The sequence below is a fragment of the Polypterus senegalus genome, chromosome 10 (genome assembly GCF_016835505.1).
Source record: "Polypterus senegalus isolate Bchr_013 chromosome 10, ASM1683550v1, whole genome shotgun sequence".
Classification (NCBI taxonomy): domain Eukaryota; kingdom Metazoa; phylum Chordata; class Cladistia; order Polypteriformes; family Polypteridae; genus Polypterus; species Polypterus senegalus.
In genome coordinates, this window is record NC_053163.1 from 164,407,224 (window position 1) to 164,434,813 (window position 27,590).

Below are 27,590 nucleotides of genomic sequence, written 5' to 3' on the forward strand. Positions count from 1 at the left end.
GTCTTCTCAGCATTATAGACCCCCGGGAAGAGCAGAGCAGAGCAGTGGCCCCCTACCTACACACCCACGGGGCGAGTCACAACATACAGAGACTAGCGTGGGTAACTGCCCAGCATGCCCATCATGCCTTAAGACGGCTACTCATTTTGCAGGCACATTGGGTGCCGTTCAGGTGAATTGGCTCGGTTTGTTTTTGTGATGAATGCCCGACCTCTAAGATCTTTGCTTTGTTGCTTTGTAAGGAGATGTGAGGACAAGCAGAACTTCTGAACTGCAGTCCTCCTCCATCTGTATCGATGTCAGCTGCTTCTCTTGTCTCGACACGAACATAATCAGGAATTACCTGAGCTAAGCAGCCATTTCTTTACTGTTCCTAATGATATTAAATGTTCTGCTGTTTGTAAGATGACATGTGTTGCTTGTTTTTACTTAATTGCCTATTTTTGACTTCCTTTTCGTTCAGTCTCTGAGTCGGAGCGGTGAGGTCACAGTGGCGCGCAGACTTAAGTAGCTGAGCTTCATTATTGATGTGCACCTATGCCTGGCAAGACAAGGAGGAAGGCTGATTAAGACGTGCGCTAACAGCAGCTGACAAATGAAGATGAATTGTTTTATAATTTCCATAGACACCTCTTAAACTTGAGGTAACTGAACATCAGTTAAGGTCAAAAATGTTTAGCACGATGTTTTTAGTAACCAAAGTGTTTTCCTGTGTGGCTGACAAGGAAAAGCAACTCGCCAGTCGGGAGCGCCAACACAAGAAGCAAGGAGACAGGCCTGCGTTCTCTGCCACGTTTCCGGTTTCTCTTTACAGTACTTTTAGGAAAAAACGTGTAACACCTCGCGGTGTTCAAATATTAAACACAAGAAACAAAAAGAGAACAAACAAATCAACATGCAGCGTTTTAATCTTCCCATTGAAACATGGCAGCAAAAAAACAAAATCTGTAGTTGGGCACTGAGAGCTCAAGGCAAAGAACTGCATGCCAAGTCTGCCACTCTGCCTATTGATTTACAAAAGTGCTGAGCCCTGGCGTGGCACACGGTCCGAAATCATATTTATTACCTTCCAGCCTTTGAGCTTCTGACGCAGGCCTTTCTGTTCTGGCGACGACGCAACGCTTCTGGTCCGTCTGTCACAGGAGAGACTGGGGGCCATTCCTGTCTGTGACTTGGCAAGCTGGGATTCAGCAGCCCACCATCAACTCGATCGAGTAGATAGATTATCTATCTGTCATATAGCATGTATTGCCTTTTACATCTACCAACTATATCGTGCCTGTCTATCGATCTGACAGACATGTAAAGGCAGGCGCTATATGATAGACAGGCACTATATAGTTAGTAGATGTAAAAGGCAATACATGATGGATACTAAAGGCGCTATATGATAGATCTGGATATCTCTGTGTGTGTATACATTTGACACAACATTATCTACTCTCCAGTGTCTTAAGATGGAACCACAGCACCAAATATCCAGTCCAGAAGGTTCAAACATTTGACACAAGTCTGTGTGTGAGTGTTTATACAGTACATTTTATATATACAGTATATTTTAAGAGACAAGACAAAGATAAAGTGCCATATAATTGATGGACAAACAACAACAACAAAATATCCAATGGGTCTTTTCAGACTGCAGTCAAACAGAGCGACTCAAAAGGGCAGCGGAGTCACTTAAGAAGAGGCCAAGCAGGAAGGGTGTGGCCACAAAACTGTGACCCGGAAGTGATGTCACCGGGACTGCCAGTGTCTGAAGTGTAGGGGAGAGAAGAGTAGAAGCATTAGGCAGCAGCGCCATCCTTCAACTCGGGGTGGAATTACCATCAGATAATGCCTTTAAGTCGTGTCCCAAGCGCACAGACGTGACAATACGCTGTGTGTGTGGTTATATATAAATGTATTCGTAGTTTATGCAGTAGACATCCTCGTACTCGTGCCCAGTCGCTGGTGGTCTTGATGCGTTTGTTTTTTTTTTTAGAGGCACCTCGGTTTGTCTGCCGCCTTGAACAGTCACCTGGATGCCAAACCTTTACCCACTGAATGATGTTTTTCTTGGACTTCCTAAAACATTTTGGCCACTTAACCAAAGTGCCACTTCATTTATAAAGCTTTATGAAGATCACAAATAAATTGAGACTGGCGTAAAGAGACTAGTGAGGTTTTTTGTTGAAATGTTTTCTTTCTTTCCCATTGAGCAGCTTCAGTAGAGATGGCAGAGAGCGGGTTTTGTCGCTTGTGGGAGCCCAGAGGCTCTGTTTTAATTATTAATGTTCCTCGAATGCAGCCATCAAGAATGATAAGGTGTTCAAAGCTCTTGGATCAGACAGGAGGCCTCACCTTGGGGTTTTGGAGATCGCTAGTAAAATAAATCAGGGAGGCAGACATGACACATATTCATGTTGCAAACCAGTAAAGGGCATTTTCAGGCGTTTGTTGTTCTGGGGCTCTTTGCTTAGGAGTGGCAGGAACAGAAGAAGTGATGTTGATGTGATCTTTCTGATGTTTAAAGTAAATGATTGCAGGCCACTTGGAGTAACCCAAACCATCTACACTAAAGTTCAGAACATCTGCTTTAAGGAAAATGAAGAAATGACACCAGCACGGGATGCCTAAGGAGGAGTACTGATCATCCTATCCTCCCTTCCTTCAAATACTAACAAACACATTTTTGTGACGTCACTTTTTCATAACATCACAGTCTCCGACCCCCTTAATCCAATTGACGGTCAATTGCTGCGGCCCATCCTGACTGCTTTGTGTGCAAAACGGGAGGCAACCCTGAACACGGCGACTGTCTTTGGGAATGTGGGAGGAAAACTAAAGTGCAACAACAACAACAACATGGACTGTGAGTGTGAATAATAAATGTGTCGTGAAATATGTAATTGGGAGGCTCACTTCTTTCTTTCTTTCTGAAGTAATTTCTTAATTCGTTTGTCACAACATGAAATCTGCCCACAAATAAGAACTTTCACTGTCACTTGTCAGACCTGAGAGGGCGGACACTAGCTAGTGCTTGCTATTTTTTGATTGGTGAGTCGTAAACCTCCAGCCAATGAGTGGCTCATTTTCAGCTGCCACTCCTACCGATGGGTTTAGAGTTTGCAGAATTGAAGTAGCCACGTCACACAGGAATTGTGGGAAACTTCTTCTTTCAGTCGTATCTGACAGGTTACCTGCTCCTGTAAATCTGCCAGCCCAGTGACAACTGAAAAGCCACCTAATGGTGCTGTGGACCAGCATCAGATGTGTTGGGGGTCTTAGAGCTGTCGAAGTCTGAGGGGTTGTGCCCACTTAGAGTAATGCCATTGCCAACGTCTTTAGGGAGAGAGGGTTTGGGCCTCTAGGCAGCCACATGGGTTTTTATAAAATAGCAGGAAAAAAATAACACCAACCACTAAAACAATATTTTTCCCTCCACAACAATTTCACAGATAGCCCACATTGGTATGAAAGCCACACGTCTGGCAACCCTGACCACTGGCACCTCAAGTTAAGCAAAGCACATATGTCCACAGTTGCCAGGTTCAGACTTAAAACCTGCCTAATGGCGCTAGAAATCAGCCCAATGAATGACCTAATAATATGTGATTATGGCATGTGTTTGTAGTGCAGTGTATATGTACAGTATAGGCCATTGAAGAGCAGTAGGTTCGCCTTGGTGTTTTGAGCACCGACTGTTGGAGTAACCAATAGAGAGCATAGGCCTCTGTTATATGCCATTTGTAAAAGCAGTGTTAATGTTTGTGATGCGCCATTTGTTGGAATGACAAATGCAGTTCACAGGTCTCTGTTATGTGCTCTTTAGTATGAGATACCTAAAAACAGTGTTAATGGTTGTGATGTACCATCTGTTGGAAAGACGCATGCAGTGTATAGGTCTCTGTTATATGCCATTTTCGATGGGATTTGTAAAAGCAGTGTTAACGTTTGTTGTGCGCCATCCGGTGGAGTGACAGAGACATAGCAAGTGGATGGACACACAGACACTTATCTTTTTATTAAGGTGGATTTAATTTTCACCCAGATTTCTTTCCGTTTGTGAACAACGACCGAGACTGAAGTCGGGATACTGGATCTGTGAAGCAACAGTGCCTACCAATGTGCCGCGATTACTTTCAGAATAATCCAAATACTTAATAGTAAATGAAGTTTATTAAGCAGTCCCCATATCCAAAAATCCTAACAGTCGTTGGCACAAATGTAATCAGTTGGCTGCTTTGTATTTGTGCGCACATAATCGGATTATAATGTACTTTATATGAGCGGGCATCCGCATTTTGTTTCGCGTTTCCTCCCATTTGACTTTGCTTTTGAAATCTTACATTAACAGCTAGAAAGACAAAGCGAATGGCGTTAACGTTTTCTTAAATAGATACTCTGTTGTCTGTGGAGAGGGGAAAAAAAAACAAACGTGCCTTTCGAGGAATCGTTTCGAAAACCTGGAGACCTTCGTGATTTGTGAAGGATGTTCGGGTGATTAGGGATTGAAGAAGCGCTCCGGTTTCCAGCGCACGTTTGCGTTTCGGTGGCAGTTCGAAAGGCGGGCGTCTCCTCCCGGGCGAGTTTCAAGAAGCCGCTGGTGCCTCACTTCATTACTCTAAAGATTGCTGACCTGTCCGGCCAAACGATGTCTACTATAAGGTGAAAGATTCGCAACGTAATTGTGGGAAAAGAATAGAAACGGATAAAAAAGACAAGATTGCGGCAGCAGGCCAGAAGTGTGCCGTTTGCAGGCTTCCTCGCAGCGCTCCGGCGTCTGTGGGCGCTCGCGACTTCAAATGCGAAGCTTAATCTCGTTAAAAAGGGCAGAAGCGGTGCATGTGCGGGTGATTGGAGGAAAGGTCACCGTATTATTATCAGTGTCAGGTCGGCACCAGCTAATTGTGGCGCCACCTGATGTTGAGAAGCCGCGTCCACCCCCATGTAACCCCCCCTTAGCACCGCCAGCAGCCCGGGACGCTCACACCCACCCTGGTCCAGACAGCCAATGGCGCTCCGCACCAACCTGACAGATGGTGTCTTAAATGTGTGTTAAAAAAATAAATGAGATGCTGCCTGGCAGGCAGTCTTAAGTGGCTCGGGCACCTTTCCTCCTGTCTTGCTGTGGCTGTCTGCACCACCTCTCCTTGTCGGCGCTCCTGAAGACCGAACGGAAGGCTTTTGCTACCACCCACTGACTGGCCTTTGCAGCGAGCGCTCCGTGCACGCGCGCTGCTCCTCCTCCTCCTCCTCCTCCTCCTCCCTCCCGGCCGGTCCTCCTGCCTCACCGCACGACTCGCACATCCCGAGCGCGTGGTGCTCGCTTTGCGGGGTCTGAGACGTTCACAAAGGACTCGAAAGCGTCTCCTCTAGCAGTTACCTCGTGATTTGCTGCCTTTCATCTTGTGCTTTAAGTATGGTCATGGTGAGTTCAGAGATGGCTTTGCTTTTACTTTTCGCCGTTAGCTGCCCCGTTCTTTTGTTATTTGGGACTGTAGATGTCGTGTGCTGTGGGTGCCCACCTCTCCGTGTAAAGTGCACTTTTAAATATGGCCTGTACATTGTAAGCATCTCTCTCTCTCTCGCTCTCTCTCTCTTTTGTAATTTAGAAGTCGCAGAGCATTCCCAGCACCCTTGGTACTCAGTGTACACACCCCAGTGCGCAAGCACACGCATTGTGAATGCAAGTTAGTTGAGAAGGTTTAAAAATCCAATAAAAAGTCAATTCTGCTACATTGACAAGCATACATTATGACCCGCCCCTTGCATTTCATAGTAGCTATCCCTAACGCATTAACCCCATTGTCTTTCGAGGTCCACGCTAATCGAAATTCAAGCGAGGATGGGTGCGCGTGAACTTCCAAAGGAATCCCGCCGGTGGCTTGGCGAGGACCAGCCTCAGGTGTTCAGCCGGCACGAATGCCGCGCTTCCATGAGCGGTGGTACCGGTGCGTGCCCATGGGTGTGGTCGGACGAGCTTTCTGATGAAGGATGCTGGCATATTCGTGGAGAGGCGACATCGCGCCCCGCGCCCTCCTAGTTTGCTTCGCACGGGCCACCGATTTCGTTTCGGTAGAGAAAAGTTTTCGGTGGTCAATAATCTCACGTGAGACAAGACGGAAGACATTTGAGGATTAATATTATTTTGCGCACTTGGGGAGCGAGCGAGCGAGCTGGCTAGCAAATGTGTTCTCCTCAGTTTTTAAGACAGCGGCGCGACTGATTGGTTTCTTATTTTTCAAGAGGTGCGCGTGCCACTCGGTAGACACAACAATAGATGATGGACTTTTCCTTCATGACACAACAGCGCCGGTTTCCGTCAGTGCACCTCAAATCCAAGCTCCTGTTTTCCTAAATGGCAATCGAGCATCCTATTGCGCTTCCAAGTGCCGTGCCTGGAGTGTGTGACACTCGGGAGAGGGCCTGCCAGAGAAGGGGCGGCTGTCACGCTGCTCCAGGGAGAAAGATGGGCGCAGCGGCCAATGGCGTTGCTGAACGCCATGTGAGCTGTGCTGGCGTCATGAGCGAGGGGCGGAGCTTGTGGCGGGTGCAGCGCGGCGCTCACGCTTCAGCCTTGCATTGTCGTCCAGCATCTCTCAGCAAAGGAGGAGGAGGAGGAGGAGGAGGAATGCTTGCTTTTATAAACCATCTTTCCTCTCACTTTCACTGAGGGGCACCGGGGGCGGGAGGGGGGAATCCACTCGGGGGTGGGAAAAGAAAAGAACAAAATTTTCGCCCACGGCTCACAAATGGAGTGGAATGGCTTTAAAATGGTAAGGTTCTGTTTCGTTTTCCTCTGCGCTTTTTCCTGCTGCCTTTTCCTCTTTGAAGTGCATGGATGTGATATGTTCGTAAGTCTGCGGGGAGGAGGAGGAGGTGGATAAAGAGAGTAGGCAATTAAGAACTCTTCGGTGAGACCTTCTCCTTTCCTCCCTATCCCTTTCTTGATTACTAGTGTTTACAAACAGATGGGTTATGTAATATTGAAATATTTTTTTATTTTACTGCACTTTTCTCTGCCTCAGATTTGAAAGAAAGGGTTTGACTTGCATGCTTGAAAGAAAGAAAGACTTGAAGCATCAATGTGTTTATTCACAGAGGAAACCCATGTCTGCAGGATGCATGTCGGAAAATGAATCCCATTGGTAGGCTGTCGCCTGATTGCATTTGTGCCAGGGTGTGTTTGATGGCATTCTTAAAGGTCGAAAGACAGCCAGATTGGGGGGGCAGGGGGGGAAATATACTGCCTTTATAAACGGCTGGAAGGAAATCGTCTATTACAATGGTACCTACCATCACTGCATATGTGCGTGTGTGCGTGCCTGCGGCGTTCCCCGAGAAGGTGGATTTAAATACCAGCATCGACCAGTAGGCTCTGCAGACCCCTTCCATGGCCCAACTAAACCTGAAGGAAGAGCCTCATCTGCCTCGCGTCTTTCCTTTCCTTTCCCTGTCACGTTCATTTTGTGGACGTTTTGCAGTATTGCAGTGTCAATGACAAAAGTCACATCTGAGATTTCAGTTGCTGTACTTTGATAAAGTCGGTGACATCTACTTAAACTTAAAAGCTTTGCATGCGAGCCAGCAGTCTGGTTCATTTCAAATCCCCCAAGAATGTGCATTATTGAATAATTATGTTAAAAAAAAAGGCAATACGTATGTTTAAGGCTACCTAATAAGTCATTGAACCAAAATGAGTGATTGTAAGAAGGCACTCCAGATATAAAGGAGCTGTCATTGCAGGCGCCTAATTGTGAAGACCTCATGGGTGGCACTTGGGTAATTGCAGTCTCATCGTGAGACCTGATGGGCGACTGGTGCTGCTTGCTGAAAGTTGGCTTAAGCTTCGTGTTTCATCGGGACGTTCCGTTTCGTTTGAATGAGTGCTCAGTACAGCAGGTAACTGGGTGGGTTTGCTCAGTCTGGCTGCTGTTCTTGTTTTTATTTCCATAAATCTATAAATGATTAGATTTACAATATTCTAGTGTCCATTTTGCTTTTATATTCCATACATGATATTGTAGGATTTGTAGCCGGGATTGCAAGCACAATCGAGGATTATTATGTGGTGAAACGATACCAGGTTCCACTTTGGATTGTGGTACAGCAATAGTAGAAGAATATCTACGTCTGTTTACGCTGCTGTTGCTCGATCCTGATGAACTGTAGCCCTCTGGATTACATGTATGGTAGACTGCCATGCCAGTTCGAGGTAAACTTTACTGAATGCGTCTTGTTCGTCCATATGGCTATCCCACCCTAGCACATTCAACCCCCCCCCCATCAGCGTCCTTGAACTGGACTGAGGTGGGTTTGTCAGCCTTTGTAACGTGGACCTCGAAATGTCGTGCTTTGTGGTGGTTTGTGGTTTCTTCGTTTGTAGCTGGACGCCGACTATAAAAAGCGTTCTCTGTTTTGAAGACGCCACTGGGAGTGAAATAAGGAAAGACAGTGAGAGAGTCTGCCAGCAGTCTTGACACTGGGTCAGTGTCTGTTCATCTTATTGCCAGGAGCTGGAAAGGCATTAGCCGCCAACAGCTTTCTCTTAGTTTTGCATTCTCGGAAAAACACTTGGCCTAGGAAGGCAGTCCAGTCTCATTCCTCGCAACATGGATGACAGGTGGATAAATGGATTGAGACAGCTAGACGGTGCATTGAAGGAACTTTACCATCGCCGAGTTGTAAGTCTGCTGCTTATTAACACGCCGTACGGTTTGCGGTGGCTCTCCGTTCATTTCCATAAAGTTTCATGATTTATTTTGTTTTCCAAATCGACAAGAACAGAGCAAACAAGGAAAGGCCGAATCAAAAATTCATGCCACGTATGTCATGCTTCCTCATCCAAAGCCGTGTTTGATTTATTTATCCACACCAGTCCCTCTAATCTGGCGTCAGTTGTTGGAATGAGCCGTCCACTTGTAAAGAGTAAAAGCACCGAAATACACGAATATCCCCACGTAACGTGATGTTTCCTTTATGAATCTACCGTTGCTTTTGTGTTTTCATATTCGGGGCTTATGCTGTGACAGTTAGACGTTGATATGCAAGCCAGGAAAGGAAAATAATTGATGTGTGCGTCGATGTATTGAGACATGGAGAATGAGGTGCATTAGGACTGTGACGGGCACATCCCGGGCATCGTCTGATTTAAAACCGAATCCGCACCCTCCCAAGTCGAGGCGCCAGAGCGGCTCTTCAGAGCGATGCCATAAGGGAACCGTTTATGGCTCCCAAAAGACCCCCCATCCACGTGAAGGTTCCAGAAAGAGCCTTAATGTAATCAGGCTGCGTGTGGTGAATAACCACAAAGAGATTTGTCCTGATTTTCAAAGGGACTCTCGCTGCCCACGATAGCACAGGCCAGGTTGAGGGCTTCTGGATCTGTTCGGGTCCTGCCAGGTCGCCTGCCACACTTTAGAGACTCCACTTTCTAAATGTTAGCAAGTTGTTCAACCAACTTCATATGCCGAGAACCCGTCCCAGAATGGACTGGACCATTAGAGAAGTCGGCCACTCCTAAATGGGGCGCCGCGTGTGACCGAATCGGGCCGCGTCATTAGTATGGCTGAATTCTGAGCCTTGGCTGATTGCTGAAGAATGTGGGGGTGCGTACGCAATTTAGTGTTTTCAAAGTTCATCACATTACGACGTGAAAGTAAAGTTAGCTGGGAGTGTCGGTGCCCCCTGTGGTCGGCGGCGGTGGTCCGGTGAACTGCTGCCCAGTAAGCCAGTCCTCGTATTTGGCTCTTAATGGCCGCACACGTTAAGCTCTTTGGTGCTGCTGCTCCTTATGCTAGTTAGTGGTGTTTCATTTTATTTTATTTTTTTCCTCCTAGAGGTTCTGCTGGTGTGGAGTATCCCGCCGAGTTAAAACATTATTGTGAGTGTTTCCTGAGATTCGTGCTGTGACATCCGTTAAAGATGACAGGCTCTCTGTGCTTCATTAACAAAGACGTGCGGGCCTGGAGTGGCGGCGTTTTGTAACGGAGACTCTGCCGACGTTTCGGTTCAGCCGTCACGTTTCTTGGTAACCGCTTTGGGGGGTTCGGGGGGCACAGTTGTCTGTAAATCGGCTGTCCAACAAATATGCAGATTGATGTTGCACCACTTTGAGCAGCTGGCTGAAAATGAAGTCTTTGAGATGGATTATCAGTCCAAAGGGAGAAAGCCGAGAGTCACCGTGTGATTAGAAAATCCGAAAAATTAAAAGCAAATGTGCCGTCCGTCCGCCTGCCTGTCTGTCCGTTTGTCCGCCGTCCGTCGCTCGCCTCCGTGTTGCGCCTCGCGCCTCGCCTGCCCGTTTGCAGGACCGACCTGCAGATTCTCACCAGTGCACGTCCAGCACATCGGTGGCCGCTGCTGCTGCTTCTCCTCCTTTCTTCTTTTTTAAAACAATACAAAGCGACGCCTCTGAGTTCCTCAAAATGACACGTCGGAGGGAGCAAAAAACAAAAAAAACTCAAGGTCATTTCCTTGAAGGTCATTCCTTTTTATTTCATTAATTTATTTTTTTGGTAACCTCCTGCAGAAAAGCGTCAGCGTGGCGTGGGCATCTTCAGAATTGGCATCTGCTTGCCGGTCAGAGATGGTGACCCCCTTTCTTTCTTTCTTTCTTTCTTTCTTTCTTTCTTTCTTTCTTTCCTGTTTTGTTTGTTTTTTCCATTCGAGACGAGTGAGCCCGGCCATCCAGACCTTTGCATCTCTGTTGGAATTTTAATGACATCCCTCAGCGCTGAGGCAGAACGGCAGCGCGGCTCCGACTAGTTGACATTCCTGGCACTTTGAGTGAAGGCGCACCTTGGTGTTTGCGAGGACTTGTTGTGGTTCATCAAGGGGATGAGAGTCCGGTGTGGAGGACGCAGACGCACACACACCGTCGTATCCGTCGTCAGTCCAAGGCGGATGGAGGTGACACCGATAGCGGCGAGTGGTGGGTCTGTGCTCTGATTTATGAGGTGCCTGAGCTCGTCCTGGTGGTCCTCATGTGGTCATTCAGATGGTCCGTTTACAGCCTACGTCTTAATGAAGCCGGTCAAGGAGAATTCTGAAATTCGGTCCAAAGAAAGTCGCGTCGTCTCCTGCTTTTGAAATTTATTCCCCTGCACGTCTGATCCATCGCACTCTTCCTCCCGATGCGAGCCGTTCGGTTAGTCAGTACTGTGGAGTCAGTAGGATGTTAAGGTTTTTGTACGTGGAAGTGGAAGAAGGCCTGACCTGAAATGTTGGAAGTGGAAGTTAGCGAGTGGGCGACTTTGCTTTATTTTCATTTCTGATTTGCGTCCGTTCTCAACGTTAAATCTGCGTAGATCTGCAGTAAGCGGCGGCGGGCGCACGGAAACTCGTCACTGACCCTACTGCTTTGTCAGATTTCTCTTTTAGGGTGAAAACTTGTCATCCAAGCTGCTACCCCTGCCACTTAAACGCCGTGATGGGGGCAGTTTGAGGGAGAGCCCCTCCTAAGTCCGTCACCTTTAGTTCTTCTCTCATTTATTTGATCTGCCCTGACGCTCCGCTCCAGTGACTGCGCCTTTACAAAGAGACGGTAAGGGAGTGGCGGCTCGGAGGCTACGGATCTGCTCTGTTGGGCCTTAACCTGCAAGTGCTGAGCGCTTTGAGTAGTGGGAGTGAGAAAAGCGCTGTGGAAATGCAAAGAATTCTTATTATTCAGCCGTCCATGTTAACGACAGGGCATCGTGCCATTCTCGACGCCGTGCTCCTTATTTACGGTGGACTGCTGTCAGAAGGCCCTCCTCAGGCTCTCTCAGCCATTTTGATTTGAAGTCTGGGGAGGCGGACAGACAGTAGGTTGTGTACGCGTGTTTTTTATTTCATCAAATACTTGTGTAACCGTGCAGGAGGGCCAACCGGCGGCAAACACCTTGACACTCCAAGAGACCATCAGAGTCGAAGGCGCCGTTCAGATGCTCAGCGTGGTCGGGAGTTGAGGCCTATGAAGGCACTAAAGATGAAGGACGTGCAGCTCTGCATGTTCTGACACCCAGCAGTGTTTAATGGCCACTCCTCGGACGATAAACGAGTTGTTTGATTGAGTGGTAAACTTGGCAGACCTGGAAGGAACAACAGTGTGGCCCAGCAGAGCTCGCCAGTCCTGTCCAAAGTCGAGTTGTGAAGGTCCCTAAAGGCCTGCTGTGTCCACCACACTACTTGGTCACTTAGTCTCCGTGATAATCGGATTCAGATGGCCGAGTGGTAGAAGATGACCATGAGGAGTCCATGCTGTTGGACTCCGGCGTCTCAGTGTTTGAGGGGGGTCGCCTGGTGGGAGGCGTTCTTCATGTGCCGGAGACTTGGTCCACAAGGTCAAGTATCTTAAAGATAACGAAACGCGGCATCAGGTGTGAAAGTAAAACGTCCGATTTATTTGCGCTCGGTCCACCCTGGAAGACATGAGAACGAGACTTGGAGGAGCAGCGCTGATGCTTCAGGATAAATGAGATAGTAAAAAAACGGGGGGTCTCGAAGGGCTCCCAGACTCGGAGACACAAGTGGCAGTTGTGTCACAGCGGCAGGTGACGGTGGTGTGACACCTGACAGAGCAGGCCACGGTAGGGATGACTGCCGTCTCCCATTAGTTTCTCCGCCCTGGTCTGACGTCACTCGATGTTTGTGAGTTCACACCCAGCTGACCAGACACCTCTTTGCAGATTCTTGACGTTTCCCGAGCAGATGGAGGTCCTTAATGGTGGATGGACAGAAGTTCTTTAGTATCTGGGAGGGCAGGCTGAGGTGGCATCGATGTGCTTGGAGCAGGTCAGGTCCTCCACCTCGGAGGCTGGCAGTGCCCCTGATGCTTTGGTTTTGCCCCGTTGATGGACTGGCATCACTGCACGTGCCTTGTACCCGGTGCTTTCTGCTGCTCAGGAGTCACGGGCTTGTACAATGGATGGACAGTTAGGATCTTCACTCTTGTGCAGCGGTTCACAGCTGCTTCTACACCATTTTATTTATTTGTTATTTTTATTTCACGCTGGTCAGCAGTCAAGATCCGCATGTCCCGTCGTCTCTAAAGACTTCAAGCCAAAGCAATTAAAAAGGGGGACAAGAACCCCACCATGAAAGAGGGAAGCGGCCATCTTGTAGTTAACAGCTCCCAGGCTAGGGTTCTCTTACACACAACACGAGTTAATTTGCGTTCATTTAACGCTGGCCATTTTGTGCTGTATGTAAAATATGACCTGTAGATGAGCAATTAAGGGTGTAATTAAATAAACGTCTTCTAATGCCAGCGCAGCACAAACACGTAGGCAGCAATCTGGCCAGTTCCTCAGATGAAGAGCAGCAAGACGGATCTGCTTTTACAGATAATGTGCTCGTCTCCGCTCTTTATTTACCAACACTGCCGAAAGAACAAGCAAATTTTACGAAATGAAAGGCACACACGACTGCGAAGTGTGCAAACATTGGCTGGCAGCGGCATTCTGGGAGATCTGACGCGGGCTTTCAGTGTGTGGAGACGTCTGCTGCCGTGAATTGTTGCGGTGCCTTTTGAGGCCTTGTTTTTAATTTACGAATTGTAAAATGTGGCGGGCAGAGGGCAAGCAGAGCAGCGAGGGGTAACAAAATCTGCAAAGAGAAGGTCCTTTGAGTGACGATGTGTGGCACCAGCAGCGGGCGCTCTGCGGGCACCGGACCAGGGTGGTGCCACCCATGTGAAGTCCAGACATGAGGTGCTCCGCGTGATGATTCTGTTTCATGAGCACAGAGTGAAGCGACTAAACCTTAGCAGATTTGATTTAAATGGAAACCAATTACAATTAAAATAAACGAGTGTCTGCAGAGAACAAGAGCGTCCGATATCGGTGGATGGAGAAGAAATGGTGGCAGCGTGCAGAAGAAAAGGACGCAAAGGCAGAAAGCTGCACAGCTGCGCGCAGGTTTATCTGGTAGCTTTACAGTCCGATGGACAGGCTTCCCCGAATGCCACATAATGGACGGATTGTGCCAACCAGGATGGTCTGTGTGCCCTTTTTGTGTAATGGAAGGACAAGGGGAGAGTGCCAGTCAGGCTGGTGTGCTGCCCCAAGCTGTTAGCTGGCAGGACCCCTTGCATGGCGACCTGGACCTTGTAGTCCCCTTGAGCAGACCTGCTGGGCGCCATTGGGCACTGCCAGGGGTTGAGGGGGCGTTACTGACAGTGAAAGAGAGGGAGTTTGGCTTGACCTGGCCGTGTCTCGTTGTCGTGACGGGGGGGCGCCTCGCTCAGGGAGTCGGAGTCCGGGGAGGAGAAGGAAATAAATAAGAGTTTATTATTGAAGACGAGTCTGCATGAGGCGTTTCTTTAAAATAAATTGTTGTTTGTACCCGGGACTTGTGTCTGGGGTTTGGGGCTCTGAGATGCCCCCTACAGGCCACCAAAGGTATAATGTGATTCCACCAGGAAGTGAACGTATTTAGTATGTCATTCTAATAATCACTGCTGCCACCACAAGGAGATCAAAAGGAGTCTGCCTGAGGACAGAAGATGGGTGCCACAGAACTCAAAACGCTACCCAGACCCGTAGTCGAAAACCGGAGAGAGAGCAGAAATCACGGCATCTGATCTGACGTTTGTTCCTCTTTGAGAAATCCACAAACTCGGATGTTCTGTCAGATAAACTGCCAGATAAACAAGCGTGGGAGATGAAAGTGAAATGAAAGCGAAGCTCAATACGAGAGTCGAGAACAAGAAGGTCAAACCCTGGAGCAAAGAGCACATCGGTAAAGTGTGAATACTTCAGAGATTTGGTGTCCGCAGATCAGATAAGGATTTGCACCCGTCCCGACCTCAGAGGCCACACCCCTAGCAACGGCGGAAAAATCACTTGGTGGCCTGGGAGGTCCCAAAATCGGACCAAATCACGACCTGGACAAGGAGGTGGCCTCGTGAGGCAAACTTTATACCGCTGGACCCTAATGACACTTTGTTCATGACCTCTAGTGCAGGCGCTCAGCATGTATGGTGGCAACAAGTAAACCCACCTGAAAACAAAATGGCGACGCGAGAAAACGAGAGTAAATAACAAATAGTTTGAAAGCACTCTAAACCAACGCAAGGGAAAGCTTCACTGCGTACAAATCATCAAAGCAGTCGTCGGCGCGCGCACACACACACACACACACACGAGACACGTGAACGGCAGCGAGTTGAGCGAGCCTCCAGTGCCAAAGACTCGATGAAAGGCGGGCGTCGGCTGATTTGGGGAGTGGAGGCTTCAGTTCAGCCTGAGCTGCTCCTGTGTTGATATCCAGTTTGTAAATGACATCGTAAGGAGCCTCAACTGGACTCGATAATGAATGATTTGTCTAGCTGTTGTCTATCGGTTATGAGAATGCGACTCATTGCCGTCATTTTAAGGTATCTTTTTCTGTCCACGTGCCGACGATTATTTCCATTTTCTGCTGCAGATTGTTTGAAGGCCTCGTATCTTGTGAGCTTTGCACTGTTTTGTTTTTTTTTTTTTTTCTTCCTGATTTTATTTACCTGAATTCTGCCTTTTTGTATTTCAAGTGAGCTCAAGCTAAGCCTCCGAGGGCTCGGGTGGTGGGATGTCCCATGGTAGACACAGTGCCATGTCACAAAAGGGGGACTCCTTACACTGAAGGTGGCAAAAATAAGAGCTGAACGCTTTCTGATCGTTGAGCCAGTTAGGGTGCAGTGAGGGCAGCTGATGTCAACGTATGCCCCCAGGAGTCGGACCCCCCTGCCTTGTTGAATGTTCGTGTGGCGTCCGATACGAATAATTCACATTCATTCAAGTAAACATGAAATGGACAGGATGGCACACAACGGCGTACGCTGTGACGAATCTAAAGTGAGCTTTGCCTCGCCGCCTGCTCTCAGTTAAAGGAACACTCCACCTCAAAATGGCCGTTTCATTAATTAGTTACGCGCCCCCCCACCCACCCATGTTGTTTGCAGTAACTGGCCGAGTGAATTTTCAGTCTTGGGTCTTTACGGCGAGCAGAGATAATGGAGTTCAAGACGCAGAACACATGGCAAACAAAGTCAAACGTCCATGAAAATAAATTTCCGTTTCATCGTGTGGCGTAATCCACGTGTCAGGTGTCTAGTTGTACGCTCGCTACGCCTCAAACGCACGTATTGTAACGAAAACACGTTAAACAAAACAAGAAAATGATTGGCTGGGGTGCAACTCAGACGAGAAGAGACCCGCCTCCCTCCCTCACTGATTGGTCCTGCCCAATAATCACTCATTCATTGGCTACCATAGTGATAGGCAGACAGTTTATATGTCCTCAGGAGGAAATTGGACTTTTTACAGAAGTTTGTTAAATAAATAAAGAGGTCGATAAGTGAGTGAGATAAAAAAATAAATGCAAAAGTAAATAAATACACACCCAGAATGACTATAAGATCAAGAAAATATAAAAGAGAAAGAAAGAAAAGTTGTGACTTGGCCGTCCCTGCACCAGTGAGGCGTCCTGCCGGTGGTATGAAGGACCCCCAGTCGCCTTTCTTCACACACGTCTGCTGAACGTCTCAGTGTTAACGTGTCATGGTGCTGTAAAGTAAATCACAAACTATAAATAACACAACTAATCACAAAATATTGTATGTCCATCCATCCATCCAGTATCCAGCCCGCTATATCCTAACCCAGGGTCACAGGGCGCCAGCCCACCACAGACAAAATATATTCATTTGTTCATTGCAGTGACACACACGTCACATGACATAAGCCCTGAAATTGCACTGTGCGATGGCACAAACTCCAAAACCTCCAAAAACAACACCATGCAAAATGGAGATTAACAAAGTAAATAAAAAAGCAACAAAATAAAACTAAAAAACGAAAATGAAACCTGTCACTTTCACTTGTCCTAGCGAGTCCTGTGTTTTGATTGGTTCATCATCCATCAAGTGCCACGTCTACGGCCGACATGCCTAATGACGAGTTTGGAGTGTCTTGCGTTAAAGTCGCCAATTCCCACCCTGACCCGCGGTAACCCATTGAGCCACGCCGTCCAAGTCGAGCAAACGGAGACGATTCTCCAATCAAAACACAGCTCTGGCGAGAGCCCGCCCTCTCAACTTTGACGAGTGGAAGTGACAGGCTTCTTGTCAGTTAATTTCATGAAGCTTGAAATGAAGAAGTCATTCAGTGAAGAACATACAGAAATAAACAACAAAAGTATCATTTATGACACATTTAATGATTTACTTGCACATGCTGCGCTGTTACTTTTTTATTTGATGTGATCTATTGTATTCATTCCTGAGAGGAAATTGTGTTTTGTGCATGACCTTTGGGGCTCAGAGTGTCACATTTTCAGTTCTTTTATTTATTTATTTAATTTTTGTCCTGAAATATTCCTCCTTACATAGAATGTAGTGTCTGGAAAAATAAAATAAATGGCTAATGGAGCATTTTATCTGGGAATAAAAGTGAATATGGGGGCTGTAAGTGAAGTGCTGTCATCTGTCTGACCGCCTTGCAGGAACTGAGTTTTAAGTGTGACAGCAGAAAAAAAAAAAAAACGTATCAAATAATTGTGACAGGCGGGGGGCTTCTGTCAATGGGCAGTAAGACTGACATGGCGGTGGGCAGCAGAGGCTGAGCGCGACCTGATCTGATGAAGGTGCACAGTACGCCAAGGCCATCTTGGTGGGTGTGGCCAGAGCAGAGGAGGCCGCCCAGAAGGTCGGGGACGGCGAATACAGACACATACACGCCAGGCATACAGGGACAGAAGGACAGACAGATATTCATAATTCATTATTGTTCATAGTAATAATATTTTGTGTTCATCAGAACTTCCGCTCAACTCTTTGAAGTCACTTCAGTGTTTTTTATTTTTTTATTCTGGCGCCTCCTGACTCGCCAATACAAGAAAAGTCCCCTCCAGTGATACGCCATTCAGCTCGTCTTGATGTTTAGTTACGTGAGACGTGGAGCTTTTTGCAGGCGCACACAGCCCTCATTTTAGGGTCTCCTCTGTATCTGCAGGAAATGTCACCCTTATGGTAAATTATGATGAAGAGTAAACCAGTCAGTGTCTCGAGCAGAAATGTTCAGGAAGACTTGAGCTTGTGCAGGCCACATCAAGGGGTCAAATGGGGTCAAAGTTACTGTCCTGTTCACAAGACTTTTGGAATAAAAATGGAGATGAGCAGCGCAGGCACGTGGAGTGTTGCAGGTTGCTCATCGTGTTTTTGGTATCTGATTCTTGACTGGTGGTCCTCCCCTCTAAGTGACAATCGTCGGTCATAAGCGTGTGACATATCGTTTTAGACTGTTTCGAGGGCAGTGATAGGACTACGATGTTGTTTTTTGTTTTTGGTGCTGCCAGCGATCTATGGGTGGTTATCAGAGGATGGCAAATGACACTTTTCTGTTACAATCAAGGATATGAAGACTTTGAACATGGAAATTGGATCACACACACATTTTCAGATTTCACATATCTGATGCTGCTATTCTTGTTTATTATGCACATCTTCCTCGTGAAGTAAATCATCAGACATTTATTATAAGTTAGGACAGTTTACGCTAATTCAGACTTTTTTGCTTTTTGAAATCTGTTATGGGTGGTAGATTAGGAATAAGTGCGTCATTTATTCCTATTTTTAATCAAGAAACGCTGTATCCGTCTCTGCTCTTTGTGTAACATGGCTGCGTTTTAAAAGTGGGTGTGATGAACACTCGGAGTGGAGCTGTGAATGAAGGTCTGGCAGACAAGTCCCTCCTGGCGCCCGCCGTGTGCCCATGCAGTAGTACGCCAGTGCAGGGCGCGGCTTGTTCATGGCAGTGCGTTCGACTGCTGCCCGATTTGAGGCCTCTTGGTCCGCCAGTGCGTTGCTGTTAAGGACGCGGCCTCAGACACGTAAAGGAGCTCATTTTGATTACGTTCAAGCACACATTGATGTCGTGTATCTCGCCCATCGCCATGTTGAACGTACGTCCTTTTTCATGTCAACATGTCTAACAAGCACAAGAGCCACTGCTCAGTCCCGGGTCAGGGTGACCAGCTAAGCAGACCACGCTAGACAAAGAGGAGTGACGCGTCCAAATGGCAGGAATGGCATATCACGTGAATGCACCAGTAGGTCTAAGGGAGCGTCACGAAGGTAAGTCCGCTCCTCAAATGTCCTGACACAGGTGACCCGACCCTGCCGAGTTCAAAACCCACAAAGCCACCTGCATTGTCACACAGTAAACTGAAGCCAACACACCACGGAGCTCAATGAAGGGGGACTAAGGGGACACGACTCAAGGGTTTAAAATGAGGAAGGGAATCTGCAGAACGATGACGACAACACACGCCAACAGCACACGTTACGAAGGCGGAGCGTGGCACCAAGAAGTGCGGTGGCCGTGAGGACTTTGGGGACCGTCGGATCTCGACCTGATGTTCTTTTGGTGATTAGGTTGGCCTGTCATCGTCACAGTTCTTGACGTAACGTTCTGCACCTGCGTGAAGACTCTTACGTTTACTTCTCACCGTTGGCTTAGATCTGCTCTACTAGCCGATTTGAAACCCCAGAGGACTAAACGCTGGACTGGCTGGAACTTCAAAGCAGTTCCAGGGTGGGTTTCCTGAAATCGATGAGTCTTGGAGAGTGCGGAGGAATTTGTTTACAACGTACGTGCTGTAGCAGGGTGAATGAAGGGGCAGAGCAGAAACCAAATGCTTGGGGTGCCAGCCGGGCGAAACCCCCTTTTAAATTCAAACAAAAATCTGAGAAAAACCAACGAAAACGAGAATCGCTTGGCAGAAAGCTCAGCTCTTGATCTGCACCGAAATGAGATGCCACCTTTTTATATGCCTGGCACACTGGAAGAGGCGGGGCTTTCTTAGCTTTGTTGCCTTTCTCAAGGCTGTTAGAGAAACAGGGAGACGAGACCGTGAGCGACAGCGCCCCTTACTTGAGGAAGGTGACCCTCTGGCGCGCACGTGTGAGAGTTACATACATGGCATACACGCTGCTCTGTCGTGGGCTTCCCGAGACGCCCTCTTAGTCGGCCACTTTACTAGCGAGTGCAGGGAGCCAACAAAAACGTCAGATCGAGTGAAAAATAATAACGATAATCGACGGACAGTCCTCGCATTGTGCGGTAACCGTTGTTGACCATCAGTCAGATAAATAACTAAAAGGAGCTCCTAAATTAACTAAATAAGCACAAATCAGACACGTACCGCGTAAAATAAAAGATGGCGTGATTTTGAATTTGCTTTTCGCCGACGGCAGAACGTCGTTCTTGATGACTAAGGGATGAGACTTTTCAGGCCCGTCCACTCTGCTGCTGCTTACGTTTGCGTTTAAAAGCCCGGACACACGGACCCCTGAAAACGGAGACTTTTGATGTCTCATAAATGTGGGTGGGTGAACACGGAGGGACTCGAATCGCGCTCTGATTGGTTTGTGCTGATGACGTGGCGCCCTCACTGATTGGCTCCCGCTCTCACTTCAACTTCCCAGCCGCTTTGCTCGCTTTTTACTTGTGCATCCGCCGAATGGCACCACTCGCTGTGCGTTTTCAGAGCCGCCATTGCTGGTGCGTGTGTGTAACTGTGTGTTCTGCCAGCGTAGCGTGAGGAGGGCCCAGCGTAGGGGACGACAACGTCATGCGTGTTTTTTGGAGTGGAGATAATTTTGTAAATGATATGAAAACTTTAGCTTTGTTTAAAAGTGTAAACGCTGCAGTGTGGACGTAGCATTGGACGCCACCTGGGCACCTGCTTGTGCGGATCTTTAATTTCATTTCAATAATTTGTCGTTTTTCCTCAGTCCTTAAGTGGGTACATTCCATTATGTAATAACAGTTCCTCCACTCCTTGGGATAGCGTGCACCGTGTTTATAGACAACATAACTGAATTAAAAACTAGAGACCCAAACAAAGGAACTGCATGAGGACAGCAGGATGGCACTGCCGATTGCCCACGTGGTGTCCACACTGGCATGTGGTCCTCCGTCTGCCCAAACGACAGGGAGTTTGGCATTTAATGCACCTGCTGAAACGGCAGCGTCACGCAGCGTCACACGCACGGCCATCGCAGAGCAGCAAGATGAAGATGAAGGTGAAGGTGAGTGTCGGTTGGCAGCTCTTTGGCCACACAGCTGTGCCGCTGGTTTCTGTCGTGTCGTCCTTTGAATGGCGCCGTTCCTGTGCTCGGAGTTCTGCCACACTTGTCCCATAGATGAAGACCACAGGCTGGCGTAGCTCATCAGGTAGTCAAGGGGCAAACATCGGGGGTCTCCTTTTATGTTTCAACTTTGTGTTTTAACGAATCGACGTCTTTATTTGTACTAATTCTGTATTTAGTGATTAGTATAATTTAGAGTCCGAATTTATCGGAGAATTTGCTTTACAAGAACGCGTTGTTTTATATTTTATTGTAATGAGGACATTATTGGTACACAGGACCGCTTTGTCACGATGTTTAAGAAAAGTGTCACCTGCACATGCATGGCTCCAGGAGGCTGGGGCTTCAGTTATGACTTAATGTGTGGGTCGGACATGGGGGTTTGGGGGTCTCAGATCCCCAAAGGAAAGGCTGGGCACAAGTCCCAGGCTCTAAGTGAGTCTTGCATCAGACAGGAGTGCAGTATGTTCCCTTCCTTCCCTTCCTTCTCTGCCTTATTTCCTTTTCTTTTCTTATCCTTCACCATTCCCAACTCCGATTCCCCCAGGTGGGACGGAGAACTCCCTATTCAGCCGGACCCGGGGGCACTTCTATGTGACCGGCATGCCTCCGTCCAGCAGCACCCCCTAGTGGCACCCCGGACCTCCAGTGGGGTCTCCTGCAGCTCTGTGGACGTCAACAGGAGAGCCGTGCCAGCGGGATGCTGCCACCCGGTGTACTGGGGGTACCTATGACCCCGTGAGGCAGGCCCCTGACGTCCTAACCAAGCCGTCCAGCCAGACGGGATGCCTTTACAGGATTCAGAATTTTATCGTAATTCCTTAATCTCAAACATACGCTTTACTATTCTAAATGTACAAACAACTGTTAGGACGTGAATTTAACGTGCTGTATCTGCAGCCCGCTCTCTGTTGCTATGGTTACCACACGAGGCAGCCGGTTTAAAAAGCACTTGGCAATTACGGAGTGGGTCAGAGACCCCGCAGTTTAGGTGGTCACGGTGAGTTTTGGGGAGCCCTCGTCCGTCACCGATCCGTTGTTGGATGCGTTTGCGAGTCTTTTGCCAAACTCCGGCCCAGTTTCCTCCCCACAGCCCAAACTCAAGGACTCCGTTTGATGGGTGGCAGACCGGCGCCCCACTTCTGCTTTGTGCCCGCTGCTCCTTGGGATCAAGCATTACGTAGGCCGTGTTGTCTCTGCTCGACGGGGGGTCCGCGTCTGTTCAAGATGTAGAAGTGAGGCCCTTAGCCGTGTCACACACAAGGACTGACAATGAGCGCGGGGTCCTTCTCACTGAACAGAGAGGCCGTGTCCCAGTGGAGTGGCAGCGTGGCAAACGTTTCTCTTCGCTGGCAGCACCAGAAAGCCCCCCGTGTGTGCGCGTGCGGTTATTGCCGGTTTCCCGGAGAGCCTCCTCTCGTCCCGTTCTATAAGGAGATGAGAAATAACCAGCGCATTCCGAGACATCCATTTACTTGGTGCCATCAGACTGCAGCGTCAGCAAGTGTTGGGCAGAGCGCTCGCCCTCTCTGCAGGATAAATAGACGCTTTAGCAAAAAAAATAAAACGCTTGTTTTCAGCAGAAAAACGTTTACCTTTCAATTGAAGTCGGGGCCAATTTGAAAGGAAAGCACAAGATGAACTCCGGACTTTGACGTTTGGTTTTCTCTCCTGTAAGTGGCCTTCACGGCAGAGGCTTCCACACTTTGTCTCCCTTTAATCCAAGTGAGCCTTGACGACTTTTGGCTACAGGTGACTTTATATTGTTAGCTGTGTGTTTGTTTGCTCTTGCGTCGATTCGTCGTCTCCCACCCTGGAGATTCTTCTGCGTTTTTTTGGAAGCGTTGTGCTCTCTTCTGCTGCTGGCCTCGGTGACGGCTGACCTGCAGGCCCACTCGTCTCCTCTTTGTCATGTCGGGTTTTTATGTGTTCACCGTACTGCGTGGGCCTGGCAAAAGGACGGAAACCCCTGTTCAGCACTCCGTTTTCATGGCTCGTATTACGAATGAACATCCAGTTCACCATGACTCGAGCTGCAGCCCCGTGTCCATCCACTCACAAGATGGCGATTTCAGCAACATTCAGACTCTTCACCAGCACACTTAAGTGACAGAGGGCCTTGTGCTCTACGGGCCAAAGGGACCATCCAAGCTATAATCTGTGTCAGGTCCCAAAGCTGATGCCCGTCGTGGTATGGCAGTGTGTCCGTGCCCATGGCACATTGATGAGGCCTGCATTAACACGTGCTGCCATCCAGATGCCATCATTTTCTAGCAGGCCAAAGCCCATTCTGCCCGGATTAGATGTGCATGGCTTTCGGATACGAGGTGGGCCTGCCTGCAGTCCTGACGTGTGTGGCACATTAAGAGGTGCAAAATACACCAACGAAGACCCTCCATAATGGATGAGTAGCCGCCTTCAAAGCTTAGCCAACCTCAGGGCCCGAATGTGTAGGGTGACCCAGTGGGAGACACTCAAGTGGGCCAGTCGTCAGGTTTGACTGGTGATCTGAACTGTGGCCACGAGATGGTGGGGTCGGCTAGTCGGTAAACTGGGCAAATGAAGAAAACAATTTCATTTTTCAAGAAAGGCTCCAAAGCGCATAAGAAACGCAGAAGGCAAGATATCAATGAAATATCAAATGTCAGATATCAAATATCAATGACAGTCTGAATCTGGAAAAAGCACAAAAAGAGAAATGATCAAAATAGCAAAAAATAAACTCACCATCCATTTAGCACATTCGTAATGAACCGCAAGGGACTGTGGGTAACCCTCAGCTCTTGATGGTGATGGACGGGTGGCTCCACCCCTTTGGGCGCCACTTACAAGACGCACAGTGCAGAGCGAAGTAAACCCGGACACCTCGACACAAACGAATCCACACGACTCACATACAAAAAGGGACAAAATCGACGTAACGACAACTTGAGTGATGTTAGGAAATAAAGGTTACATTCACAAACGTCAAATGAAATGTACATTTGTAACATGCAATTTAAACATTCAGTGAAATATTTAGTGAAAAGCCTCGAAATCCTGCAATCCTATGAGTGTCTGGCAATCAGAACTCATGAAACACAAAAAAAAAGAAGTAAATGTAATAATCCTTAACATAGGAACTCGGAGTGGGCACAGCGCCATCTTACACGAGCTAAAACGTCAAGTAATGCGGCGCCGTTGTGTTTTCAGCAGAGCTCTGAACGTAGAGAATGGACACGTTGCTCCGTTTTGTTAGTTTCGCCATTTCCCATGCTGCCTCCTTGCTAAGATGGCTGACACAAGTACCAGGCAGGCGGTGCAAACCCAGTAACTGCCGCGGGCTCGGCTTCTCTTTCTCGTAAAACCGGGCAGCAGTTTGCCACATTCAAGAAAGGCAGATATGACGAGAAGCGAAACGTTGCGCTCGGTGTGACGCTGATGGACACAATCAAAGCCCTCGGTCTTGCCAAAAGACTCCAGCGGCCGACCTCCAGAGCTCCGCACCGCTTTGTATGAGACGTCCGTGATAACCCCTCGCTATCGTTACTAAGGTCGAGATTCGGGTTGGGGGAGGAGTCCGCTGACTCAAGTCGAGTAAACCAGGTGACAGACACCTGCAATCCAATTGGCTGGACCCACCGGAGTCTCACAGTGCAAGTGCGATAGGCGGCCACTGGAGGCGCCCTGTGAAGATGATGGAGCGGGCAGACTAAGCTCTCATGTCAGGAGTGCCTTCAAGTTACCTTTAGTGCTGAGCCTGTGCAGTGCCCATATTGATGAGGTGACCTGCCAGTTGACACTTCCTTATGCAAATCAAAAAGCTGGAATTAAATTCAGCATCTGATTTTTATGCGATGAATAATATTGAATTTGTTTTAAAAGCAGCAAGTGGTCCCACTGTAAGAAGAACAATTCATTGAAGTACACGAGCGAAAAAATCAAAACGTATGGAGAACGGCTTTCTAATCTCATCGTGCAAATGGCAAGGTGCCCAGCGGTGCCCAGCCCGAATGCCCGCTTCACACATGGTACTACATTTTAGGGTTTTTTTTTTTCTTTCCTTTGCTGTCAATGACAGGAGCTCTCTGTCGATGTCACGTTCAGTACACGTTGAGACCGCGAATCCATACGAGTGAACTCAACAAATAGACAGATGTTTGTCTAGAAGCAGGAAATCTGCCATTTTATCATCCTGCGAGCCAAAGTGCCCAGCGTTGCCCACGTGTCATTCAGCGGTCCTTTTGAAGTTCAACATGGCGAAACACAAGACGCACTCACAGGCCAAAGCTGTCATTCAGCAATTGTTTTCCAAATTCTCATGGGTTCAAATGATGAGCTCCATTATGAAGAGGCCATTCAGCCCAACGAAGCTGGCCAGTCCTGTCTGCTTCATTACTACGCAGTAGTATCATGTAACTTGGACAAGTCGAGTGTGACAGAATGTAAATGTCATTGTCACAATGGTATAGAAGGGACAAGTTAGGGATGGCAGTCCACCAGTAAACAAAGGATAACAACGGCTGTTTGTCACATGGGTCATCACATAACCAATCCCAGTGTGCGTAGCCAACAGAGTGTAAGTGAGGCCGCCCATTGCATGCCCGGTTACACCATGGGTAAGGTTAGGGATGTGGGCAGGTTATCTGACTCCAAGGTCACGCCTGTTGTGGGCTGTAGGTAGACCGTCTCGTCTTAGTGCCTTACCACTTTAATCACCCTCCGCAAATCACCACAAACCAGCCGCAGGGTGAAATGCCCAACACCACCTAAAGAAAAGTCTGCAAGTCCTCCCGACTATCCAATAGACTCGGGCAGCTGACGAGGGGCCATAAAATAAAACGTCTACACCTGAATCTCACCTGGGCTGCTGGATTTCACATTTAGGAGGCCAGGCTGCTGTGGCTGGATCCGGACGTCTCATCACAGCGTGCAGCAAAGCCGTTTCAATTGTACAACAACGCCCTACACAGAGAGAGAATTGTAAGAGGAAGATAATCAGCCAACGATTATGTCAAAAATATAGAAATATATTAACAAAAGAAGCTCTCGTTTGCCTGCAGGTTAACCTCAGAGGGCACTCGCGCCCAGTCTGCATGTGTGACTTCCTGTGGCGATGGAACGGTGAGGCGCTAATGCACACTGGCATTGGTCATGTGATAAAGCACAAGTCAGACGGCATTGAAAAGTGTTTGATTTCCCGTATTTCTCCTTTATTTATTTGTGGTTTATCATCCCTTATCTAACCCTTCTGTACCATCGTGTCGATGATATTTGTCATCTGCTGTGTTTTTCCTTTGACTGTCCAAGCTGAGTCCTCCCATCAGCCCCAGTGCTCTCCTGTAGTCCGCATGCCAGCACTGGTTTTTGGGTTGCCCCCCTCTCTGATACCCCGTATAGCAGATATTTGAAGGTGGACCCCTGGCAACAGACATGCAAACATTTGTGAATATGACTTGAGGCGTTTTTGAGTGATTAGCAAACAAAACGACAGACAGACAGCCAGACGGCTCACCGTTGTAATCGGTAAACATTAGTGCAGGTGACTGGCAGCAGCGCGTGACACGTGTATTTTATCATTTCTGTATTTTGATATTTGAGGCACCCATTCTGAGTTGGCTTGCTGAGCGTTACACAAAAAAAAAAAAAACGAGAAACAAAGAACTTCCTGAAACAAAGTTTACGAAACATGAAATATCAGGAAAAGAGAGGAGACGCTCGGCTCAAATCTGAAGGTAGTTTGGAGTTTTAAAGATTGCTGACGATGAATCTCTGCCACTCCAGATTGACATTAAAATTGGAAGTCTGCACATCTGCAACTTCCCAGTCCCAGTGTTTATTAGTTATGAAAGAAAATGGCAGACGGGCTTGGCGAGTTCATCTCAGGTTAGGGTTTTGGAAAATTTATTTGGGCAAGTTTGAAAGAGATGGGCTTTTTGTTTTTAATTGTATTTCAAGATAGACAGAAGTGAAAGGGCACTATACTGTATAACAGACAGGTAGAGAGTCCGATATGAAAGGCACTATAGGATAGACAGATAGCGTAGTTGGCAGGATTAGATAGACAGACAGAAAGGCGCTGTATACTTACATATGAAATGCACTCAATGGATGTATGGATATGAAAGGCGCTATACGTAATCGGATAGATAGACAAAGGCGCTATATGTATGGACAGATATGAAATGCAATGGGTGGGTGGATAGAAATGAAAGGCGCTATATATGCAGTAAGATAAGAAATGCATTAGATATATATAGATAGACAGAAAGGCGCTATATACGTAGATATGAAATGCACTCGATGGATATGAAAGGCACTATATATGTAGTCAGACAAGATAGATATACAGAGACAGCATATAAGAGGTCGATGTCAAAGGCGCTATATACACAGATAGGCTCCTATGATTGATTATTAATAGCAGGGGTACTCAACTCTGGTCCTGGGGGGCCTACATTTTGTTTTAATTGTCTCCCGTTTTCCTCACCAGCCATCACGTACTGATGAGGTA

General features: G+C 47.7%; 1 protein-coding gene across 6 annotated transcripts in view; it reads left to right on the forward strand.

Moving 5' to 3' along the window:
- Positions 1 to 27,590, forward strand: part of elavl4 (ELAV like neuron-specific RNA binding protein 4) — a 240,210-nt gene that overhangs the window by 83,338 nt on the left and 129,282 nt on the right. The window contains exon 1 of one of the 6 annotated variants that reach the window (XM_039767261.1): positions 5,395 to 5,413. The exons of 4 other annotated variants lie outside the window; for them this stretch is intronic. In XM_039767261.1, coding sequence (XP_039623195.1) covers positions 5,405 to 5,413 — 9 coding nt within the window. In that variant the 5' untranslated portion in view covers positions 5,395 to 5,404. Of the gene's footprint in view, positions 1 to 5,394; positions 5,414 to 6,663; positions 6,762 to 27,590 lie in introns of those variants that run through there. One more of the 6 variants, XM_039767260.1, reaches the window with a different exon arrangement.